Source organism: Ursus maritimus, unplaced genomic scaffold, assembly GCF_017311325.1.
Source record: "Ursus maritimus isolate PB19 unplaced genomic scaffold, ASM1731132v1 scaffold_2, whole genome shotgun sequence".
NCBI lineage: Eukaryota > Metazoa > Chordata > Mammalia > Carnivora > Ursidae > Ursus > Ursus maritimus.
Window position 1 is genome coordinate 5058046 of NW_024424452.1, and position 18019 is coordinate 5076064.

At 49.8% G+C, this 18019-nt stretch overlaps 1 protein-coding gene across 1 annotated transcript in view; it reads right to left on the reverse strand.

Moving 5' to 3' along the window:
- USP42 (ubiquitin specific peptidase 42) overlaps positions 1-18019 on the reverse strand; it is a 48630-nt gene that overhangs the window by 3893 nt on the left and 26718 nt on the right. The window contains exons 4-16 of the mRNA XM_040634769.1: positions 16880-16990; positions 15011-15113; positions 14047-14114; positions 13293-13363; positions 12333-12415; positions 11373-11484; positions 10452-10592; positions 10183-10283; positions 9017-9170; positions 6636-7352; positions 6415-6509; positions 3136-4629; positions 1788-2089 (exon numbers count right to left, since the gene is read on the reverse strand). Of these exons, the coding sequence (XP_040490703.1) occupies positions 1788-2089; positions 3136-4629; positions 6415-6509; positions 6636-7352; positions 9017-9170; positions 10183-10283; positions 10452-10592; positions 11373-11484; positions 12333-12415; positions 13293-13363; positions 14047-14114; positions 15011-15113; positions 16880-16990 (3552 nt within the window). The remainder of the gene's footprint in view (positions 1-1787; positions 2090-3135; positions 4630-6414; positions 6510-6635; positions 7353-9016; positions 9171-10182; positions 10284-10451; positions 10593-11372; positions 11485-12332; positions 12416-13292; positions 13364-14046; positions 14115-15010; positions 15114-16879; positions 16991-18019) is intronic.

An 18019-nucleotide genomic window follows, 5' to 3' on the forward strand; every position in this document is an offset into this window, starting at 1 on the left:
ACCGCAGCCCCTAGAGACACGTGCCTGGGCCCCCAGATGCCAACTACCGAGGTTCACACTCAGCCTGCTTTCCCTCCAGAGCCATCTCTGTGGGGAAGCTGCCCTCCACTGTGCGCCGGCGGCCTCGGAGTGTGGTCCTTCCAAGACCTGCGGCCGGGTGGGGAAGATTCTGGCAACAAAGCAGAATCCCCTCAGGGGCCGCCTACTACTTCCTCCCAAGCACCAAGCAGAGGTAGAAGGGACTGGATCCTCACCAAGCCAACCCCTTCCCCAAACCACCAAAATGCTCAGGGGAAACCAATCTGAAGATTCACATAATTAATCTCTCTAAAACACCCAGAGCAGACAACAGCCCAGCGTCACTTGCCAGCCACGGCCACTCTTCTCCTCTGCCCCGTGCCACCCAGGCCCCCCACGGCTCGGCACGCTGCACGGCCCCTCCCGCTGGGACAGTGCCTCCCTCTCAGTGTCTGCTTCTCTAATGCCAACACTCAGGACCCGTCTGTCCCTCCTCCGTCCACAGCCACACCGACAGCGGCCACTGGACAGACTGGTCTGCCCCCAAAACGCACAACATCTCACCCAAGTTCACAACACAGTCAAGAACCAAAGGGCCTCTGGACAACCCAGAAGCCGCATCAGAGTCATAAAAGCGCACCTCAGGCGTTGGGGCAGGGCTGGGCGAGCTTCTCGTGCAAAAGGCCAGAGGACAACCACGTTCCACTCTGGGGCCGGCTGGGCTCTTGGCAAGACTCGCCAGGGCAGCGCGGCGCCGTGGAACCAAGCAGGCTGGGCTCGCCCCGAGCACATTCCGGACACGGCTGCGTCGCACGTGCAATGACATCTCCTTTGGACTTCGCCAGCCATTTAAAACCCATAAAGCCTTTCTTCACCGGCAGGCCCCACGCAGCACAGCTGACAAGCCCTCTGCCCCTCCCAGGCCCACGGTCCGGGTCACCGACATGAAGCAGAACGCCGAGAGGGGCTGCTGTAAGTGCAGTCCGAGCAGAAAGGGCTATGAAAGCACATCAGAAGATAGCGGTGCAAAGTGGGTAGGAATCCAAGCCGCCCCGCCCCCCCCCTCCCGTCCAAAGCCTGGAGGGATTCGCTCAGCAAGAGCCAGGGCCCCGCAACACAGGCGCCCGCAAGGCCTCGGCTCTGCCAGGGGCCAACAGCTGACGTGCCGCAAGCTGTTTCAGGTTATACTCCGAATGCTAGAGGTTTAAAGACTCAGGAGGGAAAGAACACACTGTGAAAACATTTCTGGCAGAAATGGCTTAAGAACAAAAGCCCTGGGGGCGCCTGGGTGGCGCAGTCGTTAAGCGTCTGCCTTCGGCTCAGGGCGTGATCCCAGCGGTCCAGGATCGAGCCCCACATCAGGCTCCTCTGCTGGGAGCCTGCTTCTTCCTCTCACACTCCCCCTGCTGTGTTCCCTCTCTCACTGGCTGGCTGTCAAATAAATAAATAAAATCTTAAAAAAAAAAAAAAAAAAGAACAAAAGCCCTGGTCCTTCATGAGACACACATACACGCACAGCCCCAGACTACAGAGGTCTGGCTACAGTGGCTCCGCTGAGCCCAGTCCTGTGTCACCGAGGCTTCCCACACACACTAAGGGGTCAGTCCCGCAGCTCCACACGGTGCAGCTGAGCCCCGCGCTCCGAGGGGGAGCCAGGGTGCAGCAGCCGGGGCACACGGCTCCCGCTGGAGCGCACACCCTTTTACGCCATTCCCCTGTGTTAACAAGAAATCGTTGCTATACTCTTAATTCCAAGTATCCCCTCTTACCCTGGCCACACTCAGACAGAGGACACCTGTCATCCCTGCTTCCCATCCTTAAGTGTTTTCTCTTCTCACGGAAGGGCCCAACACCTTCCAGAGGCAGGCCATCGGTGAGGGGGAAGGCGCCGTCCGTTCTCCGGAAACGGTCAACAGTCTCACGGCTGGCGGCCTTGGGTAGGTGCGGTTCTGAGTCCTTAGCAAAGTCCTCGGATTTCCTGGAGTGCCTCTTCTTTTTCTTTTTCTTTTTTTTGTGTCTGTGGAGGTCAGCATCAGAGCATGCTACTGAAAGATCGGAATCCTGCTGATGCCTGCGGAGGAATAAGCCAGAACTCAAACCACCAAAAAACCCAACTTGCCTCTGAGAGGCCCGGTCCTCGGCTTTCAGCCCCACCACGCAGACACTCGGCACGCACGCAGCGCTGAGGGTCCCATCTAAGTACAGATGCGAGGCTCTGCGCACCGTGCGGAGCGTCTGGGTCCAGGGGAAGAGGTCCCCCACGTGGACCCCACCCACCACTCCCTGAGCGCCGCTCGGGGGCGACGGCCACAAGCCCAGAGGAAGGATCTCGCTACCTTTCCCCAGAACGAGTGGCCGAGGGACCAAATGCTTTCGCCAGGAGACTCAGGCACACGGAAGGGAAGGAGGGTTTCCCTCAGGTAACCGTGTCTGTGTCCCTACGGCTCTTGGTAACCTCTCCCCAGGGTTTCCATCTCAAGAGACGTCAGATATCATACATCTCGTCATGGAAAAGTCATTTTCAAGACCATCGATCTCCACCCAATTTAGCTTTTTAGAAATACAAAAACAAACTTCCCCACTAGATTTCAAACTGGGAAACGGAGCCAGAAAACAGACAAGGCCGAGGCAATGAGTGGCCGTCTCGGTCCTGTGCTGTTGTCGGGCCAGCCAACAGCAGAGGGACGGTGGCCTCCCTGTGCCTGCCTGCCTGGCGGTCCCTGAGGTGCAAGAAAACACAAACAGGTATGACAACATAACTACATCTGACGAGTGAGAGTATGCACACCAGTGACGCGGTCCAAGGCTCCCAAGTTCCTGGTACAGACCGTGGCACACTTACTCCCACGGATCCTAGAGCTCGGACCAAAAACGGCATCGTCATTTTGAAAAGGGAGGTTCCGGAGGCACTTTGCAATGCCGTGAAGTAAACTACAGCATCGGCACGAAGCTGGGGCTCCGGAATCTACCGTGGAGGAAGCTCACGCCCCGCAGCGGGCCACGGGAATCCAGCCGCCACCACCGGAGCCAGCGCCGCGCGTGGGGCCGGGCCGGGTTCCCGTGGACGCAGCCGGAACCGGGCCTCTCCCGCCGCCGCGCGGGCGGCCTCACCCTCACCTGGAATCTCGGCCTCGGTGTTTGTCTTTGGATTTCTTTTTCTTCTTTGATTTTTTGTGCTTCTTCACTTTAGGCTCTTCCAAGGGATCCTTCTGGAAGCCCCTCCAGGCCTTCTTCTCGACGTGACCGTCGCTGTTCTCCACACTGTCGTACCTCCGTTTCCGGGACTTGGCATTCTCGTGTTCGTGAAACCGATCGGCGAGGTTACAATTGGTGTCTTCGGCTACAAGTGCAATTTTCTCATGGGGGTACTTCTCGGGGTACGGGAGGAGGGCGTGGGGCGGGCCCGCCCGGGGGCTGCCGAAGTGGTGCCGGTCCTTCCCCTTGGCGACGGGCTCGTAGCCCTTCCTGCCTCTGTAGTAGTCCTTGTAGGGCCGGCTGCCGTACGGGCCCGCCTTGGCGTACTCGCGGGGGCCGTGGAAGGGCTTCCACTCGCGCGCCTCCCTGGCCGCGTACGGGGCGTACCTGTCGTGGTAATACCTGCATTTGTCCCACCGCAGTCTGTCCGGGTAGTGCTTCTCCCGGCCCCAGGAGTGCTCGCTTTCGGAGTGGTGGTACCTGCCCCACTCCCGGTCCGCCGCGCCTCTGCTGCGGGAGTGGTGGCGGCCGTACCTGCCCAGGGAGCGGTGCTCGCCGGGGCTGAGCCTCTGGCTGGGACAGGGGTGGGGCTGGCCCCCGTCGCAGTGCTGCGTCCTGTAGCGCTCCTGCCCGGCCCGCTCCCGCACGGACGAGTGCCGCTTTCGGTGGTAGTGTTCCGCGGGCTGGCTCCCGCTCTCCCGCGCGCGTTCTCCGCTGGAGGAACGCTCTCTTCGGTTGCGATAATGTCCTCGATCAACTTTTCTGAGGATACTGATTTTTTCCTTAACTGGAGAATGATCTGGAACTTTTTGTCCAGCCTTATTTTCTTCACATTTCTCCCCGTTACTTTGCTCGGGGCCCCCTTCTGAATGGTTTTCTGGGATCTTGTCTACTGGAGGAGAGGGCGAGTCCTCGGCAGCCGCGCCTGGGCCCCGAGGAGGGTCCTCCAAGTCCGTGCACGTGTCTCGACTGATGTAGACCAAGAGCTCGTGCTCGCAGGCACCCTCGGAATGTACCGGGGGACTTGGGCTGGAACTCCCCGCAGTCTCCACTGCGGCCGAGGCCCGTGGGCTCTCTGTTAACGCCCCCGATACGGCCTGGGGTGGTCTGCTCTGGTCATCCGTTAAATCCCCGGGGCCACACAGTTTGGGGAGTGGATCGGCCCCCATGGTATTTTTAGTGCTGTTGCAAAGAGTGTTGGCGCGGGGCAAAGACTCCTCGGGTTTTGCTAAAATGTTTTCGGAGACTTCTTCTTTGGTAGATTTGACGCTGGGGTCTAAGGGGGGCAAAGCCTTCTTTAACTTGCTGCTAAGGCTCGTGAGGGTCTCCAGCTTCTCATGGGACTCGGGAGAGGGACTGCCGGCCTCCAGCTCTGCGCCGGGGTCCCCCGCAGGACCTTCCTCTGTTCCAGGCGCGCTGCAGCCCCATCAAAACAAAGAAATCAACACATCAGTCACGGGCTTTGAGCACTTTCTGGCTTACAGGGACAAAAACTTCACAACATTCCTTTACTAAATAATCTATGCCTTTAACATATCTGGCTGGAGCCCAATGCTGGGCTTATCATTTTTGGAAACTTCAAATGTCCTCTTTCCCTCATTAAATAAAAACATGAAATTCTCTATCAGGCTTATCTACTACCCCATTTTTCCACTACAATAATCCTGCAGTTCTAGGCTCCTTCTGTTTTCAGAGATACTTCTAATAACCAGAATAGTTCAACTGAATAGCCAGAAAAGTCAAATTGGCGACCGGAGGCTCTAACTTTTCCTCTGTGTTTCTCCCAAGCCTCCGAGGTCGAGTCACTGTCTCCAAACAGAGCCAACAGCTCCTTGGAGCTTATGAACTGGAGGAACCAGTGAGGGTTCATAAAACCTTCCTGGAGGACATGACCTCTGTCCGCCCCTGCCTGCTACAGAGCTCTCGAGGAATGCTCGAGGTTACTGAAAGCTGCCAGCAAACAATAGCAACCCTCCAGGGGCCCCACTCTCTAGTGGGAAAATACCTGGGGGAGAGGGCACAGATGAGGTCAGGACAGACAAGGTGCCTCGAGCACAGCCGTGAGAGTCTTGAGCCAGCACGTAAGAGCAACACCCACTGGGTTACAAAACATGCGTGATTCTGTTTATACAACCGTCTACGGTAATCCTCACGCACACGACATCTGAGGACAAACTAAGCTAGACTAGCAAAGGAACAAAAGGAAAGTCATTACAAAGTGCCTGAGGGTTCGCACGGTCCCCTCCTGAAGGTAAACGGGAAAGGAGTGCTCTTCCCATACAGACTCCACTCCGTTTTAATCATTAAACCTTCCTGACCACTGTTCAGGAAGGGCGGCCCCCCGGCCAGGGGCCGCTCTGAAATGTGGGGTGCATTCTGGGAGCCCCACGAGCACAAGCGGGCAGGGGGACAAAGCAGGCAGTGGCATGGAGGGAGTAAGCATTCCACTTCCCACACCCTGACATCCACGTGGGCGAACACCCCAGCTATGAGATCATTGGCAGTTTTCATGGACGTGACATTTTCTAGGAACACAACTACTGTGCAAAACCAGAGATGACCAGAATGTCACCAAAAGTTGCCCCCCAAGAGGACATCACACCCTGATGGTGAAATGTGTGCGTGGAACTGTGCTTCGGACACCAGGCCACGTCCCACATGGCGAGGCTCAGAGCGAACCCGCACGGAGTGTCGTGCAGGAGCGCGGGCCCGCTGGATGTGTGCAAACCCAAACGCCACCGCCTGGTACACCCCATCTTTCACTCCCATTACAGGACACTCAGGAAACGTACCCATTTAAAAAGGCAAAACAAAGCATTCAGTGTGGAGACAGATTGTCTTATCTATGAATGCAATTTCAGGATTCTAGAAGGAGAACAAAATATTAGCAACTTGATGGAATCAAGAAGCCCTCACAGGTTTGTCCCTGGAAGGCTAGGTGTCAGATTCGGAAACGTTCCGTAGCGTCCCTAAGCCAGAGAGATGCGGCTGGGCAGGAGAACAAAGTGTTAGCTTAAGGACATCGTTTTCATGGAAAAAAAGACAATTTTTCCAATTTTTTCTTTCCTTTCCTAAGAGACACTTAACAAATTCTCTAGATCATGAATCGAATCATTCCACGATTCAAAAGGTTCACGATGAGACGTGCGCAGGGTTAAAGCCGCGGCGCAGGCGCGGTCTCCTCTCCTGTCATCGTCTTACCTGGTTTCTTCTGTCGAGCCTTTCACCTTGCTGCTGAGTTTGAAGGTCTCTAAGATTTTGTCTTCTGGGAGGGGCGGCAGAGGAGCAGGCATCAACTACAACAAAAAACAAAGCTCTTTCAACTCTCGCTACCGCCGGGCACCTCCTGTCTCCAGCTGTGAACGGCTGCCCGTGAGAGCCAAAGCCGAGCCCGCCCGCCGGGGCCGCCCCAACACACTCACCTTCCCGGGCAGACCGTTGGCCTTAGAAAAGGGATTTTCTGAGTGTAGAGCAGGGGGGACTTGGCAACTGGCACCGTCACAAGACAGACCGTTTTCCTTCAGGTCACTATCTGTACTATCAGCACCATTTAGAGCAAGAGGCTCTCGAAGCTCGAGCAGAGAGGACTCGTCATCTTCTGCATCCTGCACAGAAGAGTTCGAGCTCTCGATCGTACCGAGACCGTTCTCCTTGCCCAGGCCCTTCGCCTCCTCGTCAGACTCCTCGGACGACTCGGCGCCGTAGGGCACCAGGACGCTGGGGCTCAGCTTGGACTTGCCGTTCATCACGGGCTTAGAGCAGGACTCGCTCGGGGTCATCTGCTTTGTGACTTTACTGGAAACTGCTGTCGTAGGTGCGCTCGAGGTAGACTGTATTGCAGAAGAATTGGTAACGGTAGAAGAGGGAACAGGCTTGGTGGGGTTCTCCAAAGAACCGCTGTGAAGGTTAGGCTGGGACTGGCCTTGACGAACAGGTAACTTGTTGTGAATACTGATCGTGATTTTTTGTTTCTTGGGATGTTCTGGAATCACCGAGGGCCTGTTAACGGACCAGTTCTGAACAGAAGTCGAAGCATTAACAGAACCAGCCCGGCTGACACTGGAATTTCCACTAGGACTTGACATGGAACTGCTTGGTGCTTCTTTCAATGGTCCGGTCCCATTTAAGTGAGGTGGGTTCTGGAAGAAAGAAGACCCCAGCTGGTGAGAGCCCCAGGAATGGTCACAGAGAACCCACTCTGGCTGGGGGCCCTTCCCACTTTGCTCATCTTTTTCTTTTTTGGAATATCCAGTTTCCCACACCTAGAAACACGTCCTCCTCTTGTCCACTCCTGACCACCATAAACCTCCGGGTCTGTGTTTTCTGTTAAGTGATCAACAACTATTTCTGTCTGAGAACCACCTCCACCCAAATCCTTTCTGCTCCAATCTGACAGAAATGAACAGGCCCCTTTGGGCACAGAGTCCCGTATGTGTTCCTGGCTGGGTGTCCTGGAAGCCGCTGCTGTACAGGCAGAAGTGCCAGCGAGCAGGCACGGCCACTGGCCGAGGGGCCAGGGAAATGGGTGGCATGGGCAGTCACAGAGAGCGGCTCTGGGCGCCGTCCCCCCTCCACGTCCCCTCTGAATCCTACTCATGAGCTGTCCTGCCCCAGACCCCACCTAGGCTGCTCTCTCCTAGAGGGGCAAACTAGTGGCCGTGGGTGAGATCCCATTCAAGAGGGGTTCTGCGTGGCCTTCACGGAGTTTTCTTAAATACTGGAAGTAGTTGCTATCTTAACACTGGAAGGTTTCACAGGAAGGAAAACAAAAAACCTCGGAAAAAAATCAGTATCAGCCACCCCCCACCCCCCGACACAGGGCACGTGCTCTCCAGCGGGCCAGAGTCCTGATGTCACTATTAAGCAGAGCCCAGTGCAGGAGCCCATTACCTGCCCAGCTCCCAGAAGCATTTGCTTTGTGACTACAGCTAGAACCCAAACACTGTCCAATGTCCATAAAAACCAGCACACGACTAGACCATCTGCTGATTCAAAACAAAGCACACTCAAACGGAAAGGCTGTTACAACACTATGGTACGGGGGCGGGGTGCTTCCACACGCGGATAGGTTGTCCATAAGCACTGCTTAGGCCAGCCGATGTCCAGCCTTCCCTCCTGAAGACCTGTGTGTCACATGACCCAGGCATCCCACCAATTCTTCTGGAGAGGCCACCAGGGGGTGCGTCTGACCCGCTGGATGGCAGACAGGAGACACCACACTCCTGAAAAGGCTACATGGACACACTGAAACTATGCTTTTTGTGAGTCACTTTCCTATTTCTAGCATTCATCAAGAGTCCACAAATATTTAGTCCACTCTGAACGGAAGTCCAAAGCGAGAGCTAAAATCTCTGGTGTTTAGGGGCGCCTGGGTGGCTCAGTCGGTTGAGTATCTGCCCTCCCCTCAGGTCATGATTGCGGGGTCCTGGCATCGAGTCCTGTGTTGGGCTCCCTGCTCAGCAGAGAGCCTGCTTCTCCCTCTGCCTCTGCCCCTGCTCGTGCGTTCTCTCTCTCTCTCGCTCGTTCTGTCTCTCAAATAAATAAAATGTTAAGAAAATAAATAGAACAAAATAAAATCTCTGGCGTTTAGATATACCTACACCCAGACTTTCTTCTTGTTCATTACACTCACACTCTGAGATCTTCTGTATATTTGAAATATTTTACAATTAATGGCTTGAATAAACTTTTTTGACAAGAAATTCAGTCATACGAGGACACGGCGGCTACCGCAGTGTTAACCGGAGGCTTCGAACAATACCCAAGTTACCACAGAGATTACATCCAACCTCTGGAATGTTACCTTTATCATGTGAGAGGGGAGCTGTGGTCCGATAAACCCTGACGCAGCCTGTTTGTTGTTGACAACGCGCTGGCTGATCACGGGTCGGGGCGAGGACTGGCCGGGACTGTGAGTGGAATGAGTGATTTCACCTCCATTTTTCACATCGTGGGACCTGGGACAGAGAGTGACAGCGCTTAGGGCTTCATAGGGCATGTCCTTAGGAGAGATTCATTTGTAGCCCCTCAGGGAACAGACCGGGAAGCCGCAGTGCTCAGAGCTACGCATGGGATCCCCTCCGAGTCCAGGTCAGTGGCAGGTGCTCTGACGGGGAGGTAATCGTGCAAGTGGAATTGGATTGTGTGTCTCCGAGATGCCACCACCTGAAAGCAATTCTTCTTTTCTGTTTATATTCTTCTCATTATAAGTATATGCCGTTACAGGAAGTCTGTGTCCAGAAGTTAGAAACACTAGCACCGTGCCTCGTCTCACCCATGAAAGGCATCTACTATTCAGGTTTACTGGACTATCCTCCAGGCTTTGGCCTGTACTGGTTTTTTCAATACCAGTGTGAGAGATTTCAAGCTGCTTTTTCTCCATGTACACACACAGCACTTTCTCGTATCATTTAGGAAAAAGAAAAGCATCATAAAAATCAGTTTAACAGCTGCATAATAGTCCAACACATGGATATGCTACAATTTACACGCTCACTCTGCTAATATTGGAAATTTTAGGATGTTCTTAATTTTCAGCTACTATAAATGAACACCTTGGAGCACACATCAGACTTTTTCTAAGACCACACATTTTGAGAAATGGAATTAGCGAGTGGGAGTACACAGCAGCAACAGGACAGAAGCGAGCTGGTGGTGACCCAGGCCTGGCCCAGGAAGTGACCCGTGCTCCGTGGTTGAGAGGTGACCACACCCAGGTCCTCAGAGGCCCCTTTCTGAGGCCTCCACGCACTGCCTCCCCGGCCCCCAGGCGCCCGCCGTGCGCTGCCAGCAGCAGCCTGCTCTCCTCCACCATCAACTTGCCAAGGAGCCGGAAGCTAAGTCCAACCCCTAATCCACACCCACAAACTACCTCCCTTGCTCTGCTGGCACCAGTTAGCTGCTGTTCCAAAAATAAGTGATGAGATGAAGACAGATGACATAACAGAAAATGTGAAAATCGGATGATACCTGATATAAAAGAGAACATAAGCTTGTTGACTGAGCACCGATCTAATATCACTGGTGGACACGATGGAGTCATTCATCTGATACCAGAGGCCATTGCTAGCCTGCGAAAGAGAAACGAGATACAATTAGACAAAGAGGGACACCAGTAAAGAGAAATGTAAGGAAAAGGGGCTTTCATATTTTCACTGCAGAAGTGCCTCCCTGCCCCCCAAGAGCACCAGCGCTCCCTGAGGGGCCGCGTCAAACACAGCACGACCCGCACGGCTTACTTTGATGTAGCAGAAGTAGTGGCCGGCGTGGCAGTTAAAGCCGGTGTGCACGAGCACCGCGTACAGGACATAGATGATCGGTTCTCCGTTCGGCTGAGACATGTATGGTCGAATATCAAGGTATTCAGGGTACTTCACATCCTAAACAGAAATGCAAGAGGATCAGGGAATGTCACCGCTGAAGGCCCAGATCGTTCCGCATATCCCAGTGGAGACCCGCACAAAGGGCTCTGTACCCTCAGATGTTCCGGCAGAAACCTAACACGCTGATCAGACACGACCAGCCTGGAGCCGCCCGAGCCCACACGTACTCAGTGCGCCCCCACTGTACTCCTGCTGTCCCGGAAGCACACAAGGCTCTGCATTAAGTGAGCCCCCTGAATCGGCCACGGGACGCGGTGGGACGCGACTTCTGGACTCCGGTCTCAGTTTTACTACTTTGGGAAGGGATTCCTTAGCTTTCTTGCATGCTACTGATTTCTGATACTTCCAATCTTCAGAAAGTGGAAAGAAAACATGAAAATTCAGTGTGCTACCCTCAGAAAACCTGAAAAAACAGGAAAATCAACTCTGACAAAAGACTGTGAGATCCAGCAGGGGCATCCCCTTTGGATTTCAAACACCAGCTCTCCCTCTATCTCCCCACTTTCCTTGACCACGAAGCCCAAGCGCAGCTCACAGTTTCCAGTTTTATCATCAGACAATCTGACCAGCTAAGGGACAGAGAAGCTACCCTCACGAGCGCACAGACAAACTACCGCTAGCTCAATGCTCTGACATTGTTTCCCCGCTAAGTGCTCGAAGAACTTAGGAAATCAGGTAACAAGCTGTTCAATTAGGTCGTTTATAACCCCTGATAGTCACGGACGCATAAGCCTTGAGAGAGACAACATAAAAAGGTGATTAATATTATCTACATACCTTAGCAATTTTTCCACCAGTAAAATTTGCAAAACGTTTCAGAGAAAGTGTAAGAACATTAGAGGATCTGTGTATAGTGAACCTCTTTGAAGCTGGAACCATCTTTTTACACCTTGAAATAAACAGAAACAAAGGATTAAGATGATTTTTATACATACACACACACACACACACACACACACACACACCAGTGTATATATATTCTCAACCAACAGTGAAAACACTAAAATCTACGACTGGGGGAGATTGCTCAATTAGCATGAACGGAAAAAGGAAGCTAGGACAGTTTCCGAGAAGCCAGAGTCATTGATAATTTTAAAATTAGGTTAATACAGACTTCTCTCAATTTGAAACAAATTGAACACTCGTGGAGCTTAGAACAGGAGAAGTGCCTGTGGTTGTGGGGAGCTCTTCCCCCCCAAGACAGGAGTATTTGGTAACGATCACCCATAGCACCTGATTCTAAAACGAAAATCTATTAAAACATGTGAAACAGGACTTTCATCAAATAGAGGCTCTCTCGACTTCACAGGGAAACAGCAATGAATCATCAACACTAGAGGTTTCCAGCAGATACCACCCCGAATCCCGGGTGAGAACCGATGAGAGAGCGAGAGCCTTAACTGCTCTGGGAGAAGGCGAGCCCCACTCTGTCGCCGCCTCTCCTATCAAGGAGTCCATGAAAACGCTGCTCACCACAGACGCGTCACCCGGGCCCTGCAAGGTGCAGCAGCTACTGTGGACCGCCCCCCACAAACCTTCCCAGTCACGGGGCACCGAGCCTCCCCAGGGCAAAGGTACACGTCTCTCAAGGGTGTAAACCCATAGACACCGAGCGCTCCAGCCCCAAGAGCACAGAGACCCAGTGTCCTCCCAGACAGCACAGAAGCTGACAGGGGTCTCGTGGGGGGGGGGGGGCGTTCCTGAGACACCCCCATCCCTGCTGCCACACCCTCGTACTTGCTGCACTTGTAAGAGTTTTCCCCGTCGAGCTGCTCTGGCTTCACAAACTGCTCCAATGCCTTGTTCACACTCTGAGCGGCCTGGGAAAAGAAGAACAGCGTCAGCACCACGGGACCTCTCACTGCCACTTGACGACTCAAAGGTCTAAAAGCCAATGTGAATTTTGATGTAGAAAGAAATTTCTCTTTTATTATGATGTTGACTTTTATACATGTACCCATCCAATTACTTTCCCCTCGTTAAAAACTGTGCGGGTCAAAGTGAACGCCATGTAAGGAGGCTGCTCACTGCGGCATTATTCAATAGAACGTAGAACTAGAAACAAACCAGACACGCAGCGGCGAGGAAGCGGGGTGTGCCTGGCGGTGCCCGCGCTCAGGGGGCCACCACACGACTGCCGAGGCGCGTGCGCACAGAGAGCCCCCCCCCCCCAGCAGAGGTGCGTGAAGGTGGCAAGTGGCCAAAGAGGCCTAAGGTGTAATCCATTTCCAAAAGCAGTAAATAAGAGGTTCTGGAACAGTTTGTATCAAACTGTTAAGGATTCATCCTGAGGGACAGGACCCTGAACACATCTGCAAGTTCCTCATTTCTATCCTACGCATGTATTACATTTGAAATCGGAAAAATAAAAGCTTAACAAAAAAATAGGAGCTTAGAAAATGCAACAAATAATAAACAGTTTATAAACAATGACAATCATCTAAATTGGGCTAATGCAGGCATCAACTTCTGGTTTTATCAGAATCTATCAAATGAAAAGTCAAAGGGCAGGAAAAAGTCTGTATGCTCCCTGCTACAAATCTTACATTATCCCCTCTCAATACAGTCTCGGCCTATGAACGGTTTCAATTCATATTCTCTAAAAAGTGTAGTCTAAGTTATAAATGAACTACAGATAAAGTTACACAAAGTCTGACTGTCTTTTTCTAACCTCGCCACCACAACTAGCAAACGTACCTTTATCTCCAACGTTATATCGAGATATGGATCGAACGTATCTGAGACACCTTTGCAATTTAAACACTTGACTGAAATGAAAATAAAATGCAAAGAATAAGCAAAGTGTAATCCTTATGGCAATACCAACTATGGAAATGACAGAACACAAAAATATTATTTTAAAATAAAAATACATTTTTCAGATTGGGCAAAAATGTTAATACTACACACAGTATGAGCCAGTGTCATGCATGAAGCCCACATATGCTGTTGGTTGGAATGTAAACTGGTATAACCTCTTGGAAGGATGATCCCCAGTATCAGAATTCAAAACACACGTACCCTTTAATGCAGAAGTTCTAATACTAAGAACTCATCCTACCTAGACACTTTTACATGAACACAAAGGCACTGTATAAGAATGTTCCATGAATGACTAATGGTAATAACAACACCGAAGAATTAGAAACAACCTCAGTATCCATTGTTAGGGGACTCAAATAAATGGAATTCTACTTCAGCCGTGAAAGACCGTGTTAGCTACATGTACCGAAATGTAAAAAGATTTCTCACGTTAAGAGAAAAAGGAAAGAGATCCATCTAACCCACTCCCAATCTGCTCGTGCATAGGAAAGTACTGAAAGGCTATACTCCAAACTGGACAGGGGCTGCCTCTGAGGGGGGAAGGGAGACTCACATCGCTAACCCTTTCCTACTGCACTTTTTTAACCACATGCATGTACCTCTTTATCGACCTTGAATAAAACTTTACCTCTAGATCTTAGGTATCCTCCAAATATCTGACAAACGAGGGTGGTAGCCTGGGTGTGTCTGTCCAATCTGAAAAACAAACAGTGATCTGAGACAAGAATTCTACAATAATTAGATGCTGTGACTGAATTTTACAAGCATGGGCATCTATAAAAGAACAAGAATTCAAATAGGAAGCCACGAAATAAAAAGACCTCAGTATGCATGGCAGCCAGAGAGTCGTCTTGCCTGGACCAGAACACAGTGAGGGTTTGGGGGAGGCAGAGATAGGACAGTACTGAGAAGGGACTTGACACTGAGGCAGGAATGTGGCCCGGAGCAGCAGCAAGGCTGTGACACTGGGTGTGTGGACCGGCTGGCGAAGGCACGGAGCACAGAGCGTTCTCTGCTGCTCTGGGGTCCGTTATCCAAGCAAGAAAAGCCCAGTCAAAGCAGTGACGGTGACAGCGGGAGTGGAACAGGAGATCTACCAGGTGTGTTCGGGCAATGCAAGTGGGTCAGGATTTGGTATCTAGTTGTACTTTCAATCTTCCTCTTGAGTCTGCATTTAGATTTTAAGGAAGAAACTGCAGGAATTGGTAACTGACCAGACTAAGAAAGGTGCAGGGTGCACACACACAGATTTCAGAGGCTGAAGAGGAGCAGAAAAAATGCTGGGCACAACTGGAAAGGCAAAGTGGTTAGTTTTAGATCTGCAAAGGGATGCTGATACTCAGAAACTGAGTAATGGCAAAACCAATCCCCAATTCCTGACATCTGTCATTCAGTCCACATTGTTCTAGTGAGCACACCCTGCTTAATTTTTCAATCATTTTAAAATGATGAAAATCACTTGAGGAAGAGGCAGTGCAAAGTCAAAGTGAAGCAAACACAGAGCTCTGTGCATTCATCGTAAAAGGCGAAACTGAGCTCCAGTAAGCCAGCGATGCCAAGGGAAGGAGTGGCCGCCGCCTTGCTGTACTCACTTATTGCTGCCGTTCAAGCACGCTTTTTGCATAGCATCAACAGTGTACTGAAGGAATTCGTGGGCATCTTCTTGGTTTCCAAAGCGGAAGTGCCTAGCTATACCTGTGAAATTTAAGCACAGACCAAGCTTTATCCTCACATAGGATACGCCCCGGCTGTATCCCCCAGACGTTCTAGCTAATGACCACCTGTTAGAAAACACCTGCTAATTATTTTATGAGCACACGGCACTAACACACACTACCCTGAGAACAGCGAGGACCACGCCCTTTAGACCCTTACAAGGGCACACGAGTTAGAGCTCCTGAGAGCCCGGAGACTGCAGGTCTGCCACAAGTTAATAAGACTATACTTGAATAAATTCAATTTCAGCTGTATTGTCTCAAAAATTTGTTCAAAACGTTGTTTGTTTGAAACGTGATGTTAGCACACACAATCTTAAATTCAGTGCTAGATCTCCCTAAGAGAATCCACAGCAAACATAACTCGAACCCATCTCGGTTCTGCCTCAACAACCCACAGAACACACTGTGTGCTCAGCGTCTCTACAGCCCGGTTTCTAACGGACTAAATGGCTGCAAGACAAAATGACATAATAAACAAGAGCACAGACAACGTCACAATAAAACATGAACAGAGCAATTTCTATACACGAACATACAGAAATATATATTAGCTCGAGTCATATGAAATTGCCAGTATTCTGCCAGTTCTGCCTACGAAAATGGCAATCTCATGATCCTGCCACGTGTGTGGGGGTTACATGAGCTCATGGATATGTGTGCACACCAACAGCAATGACCTTTTCCTAAAGTCTAGGTTTAAAAATAATGAATCATTCCTTATATATACAAAATTAAACAAACATAATTTCCCCTGGCTAAAATTCTGCCAGGATCCAACACTGTTTAAAAAATGTTTGCGTTGTCTCCTCTGGTCTGTTAATACTGCCGAGGGCCAATAGAACACCTCTTAATCTTCGGCAGCTTTTTAGGCAAAAGGATTATAGATTGTCACTGTATAATTATCCACCCCTATAATTACCCCGCTAGATTCCAGATTAACAGTTAGGGTTTCTTTTTTATTTGCAGGCATTTTTTTCCTTCTAACTCAGTTAATTAAGATGATGTAAAAGTTTATAACAAAAACACATGGAAAGTGCATTAAAACATTTCACGTACCCTATCAGGGTCATTATAATGCAAAAGAAAATTTTCAAGTCATTGAAAGATTAAATAGAAAAAGTGAAATTTATCCACAAATTTGCTGTTATGAGCTTAAATGTTGCTTTAAGAGTATAATTAGCTTTAGTTTGGTAATTCCTGATGCTACACATAGCATAATACTCATTCACTGAATTAAAATCCAATTTAAAACTATTTAAAGAAACCTGTGGGACAATATAATGGTATAACTCAGCATAGTAATCCAAATATCTGGGGGAAAAATCATTATAAAACTTATCAATGATTTTATTAACAAAGTGAGTTTTAAAATTTTTAAATTTGTGGGGTGCCTGGGTGGCTCAGTCAGTTGAACGTCTGACCCTTGATCTCAGCCCAGGTCTTAATCTCACAGTTGTGAGTTTGAGCCCCCACGCTGGGCTCCACGCTGGGCGTGGAGCCTACTTAAAAAAAAATTAATTTGCTTATATTAAACTTAATACCTTATTACACTGTCATCTTTTGAGGTTTCAAAGTGTGTTTCTATACTAAATGTTTTACTAAAGATTTGTTATTAATTAAAGCCACGTATGATAAAACACGTTTGTTTTCTACAATACACCAGGAGCTCATCTCTTACCAGTTAGTCCATTAAGACCAATTACCTAATAAATACTAACAGAAACTACTACAGATGATACTTACGCCGCATCTCATTAATGACAAACATCGGCTTAATAACATCCCCAGGATTACTGAGTGCCTGGGTGATATGTGCTTGCATTGTACACATCATACAAAATCCTTCTGCATGACCTGAAAGATAAGACCATAATCCTCCAAATTAGCAAAATATGACTCCATACAGACATCACAGAATATTTTAAATCAGGGGCACACGCCTGAACTGAAGTAACAACAGGCTACTGGGTGTCACACCTTGAGCTACGTACTTTCATTCTTTTTCATTTATTCTCCAATAGACCCAAGTGATAAGTATATACTGGCTCAATTTTACAAGAGAAGAAACTGAGGCTCAGAGAGGTAAAATTTTGGCCAATGTCAAATAATTATTAAGTTTAAGACAAATATTGAACTCAAATATTTTCTTCATATTCAAAGCCTGTGCTCTTAACTACTCTTTATACTGGAAAAAAAAATGTTTTCTCTTACACTAGCATTTGTCTCAAACAGTAAAAAAATGTCACCATACAAGAGGCTGAAAGCCTCTCCATATATATTCTGGTCTTGTTGGCCACACACAGGGGTCTCTGTTTCATACTCTTTTCCTTTTCTTCTTCCTTTTTACAACTTTAAAAAATGTGAAAAACATTCTTAGCTCATGACTAACTGGTTCTACTGGTATCCTGTGAGCAGAGGCCACAAATGCCACTAAACATCCTACAAGAAGCCCAGGCCAGCCCCCACAGCAAAGCATTATCTGGTTCTAAACATCAATAGTGCTGAGATTGAGAAACTCTGCCTTAAACTAAAGGCCGCTCAGAACCTGCCTAACACAAAGCTTTAAAAGCCTTAAAAGGTTCAAAACCATTTCCAATTGACATAACTGTGTCCCAGAGTGAAGCTCAAAAATATTTATAGGAACAAAAGAAAACCCTCCAGCACCACAAAACATAAAGTTCTTTTTTTTTAATATTTTTTTAAAGATTTTATTTATTTATTCGACAGAGACAGAGACAGCCAGCAAGAGAGGGGACACAAGCAGGGGGAGTGGGAGAGGAAGAAGCAGGCTCCTAGCGGAGGAGCCTGATGTGGGGCTCAATCCCATAACGCCAGGATCACGCCCTGAGCCCAAGGCAGACGCCAACCTCTGTGCCACCCAGG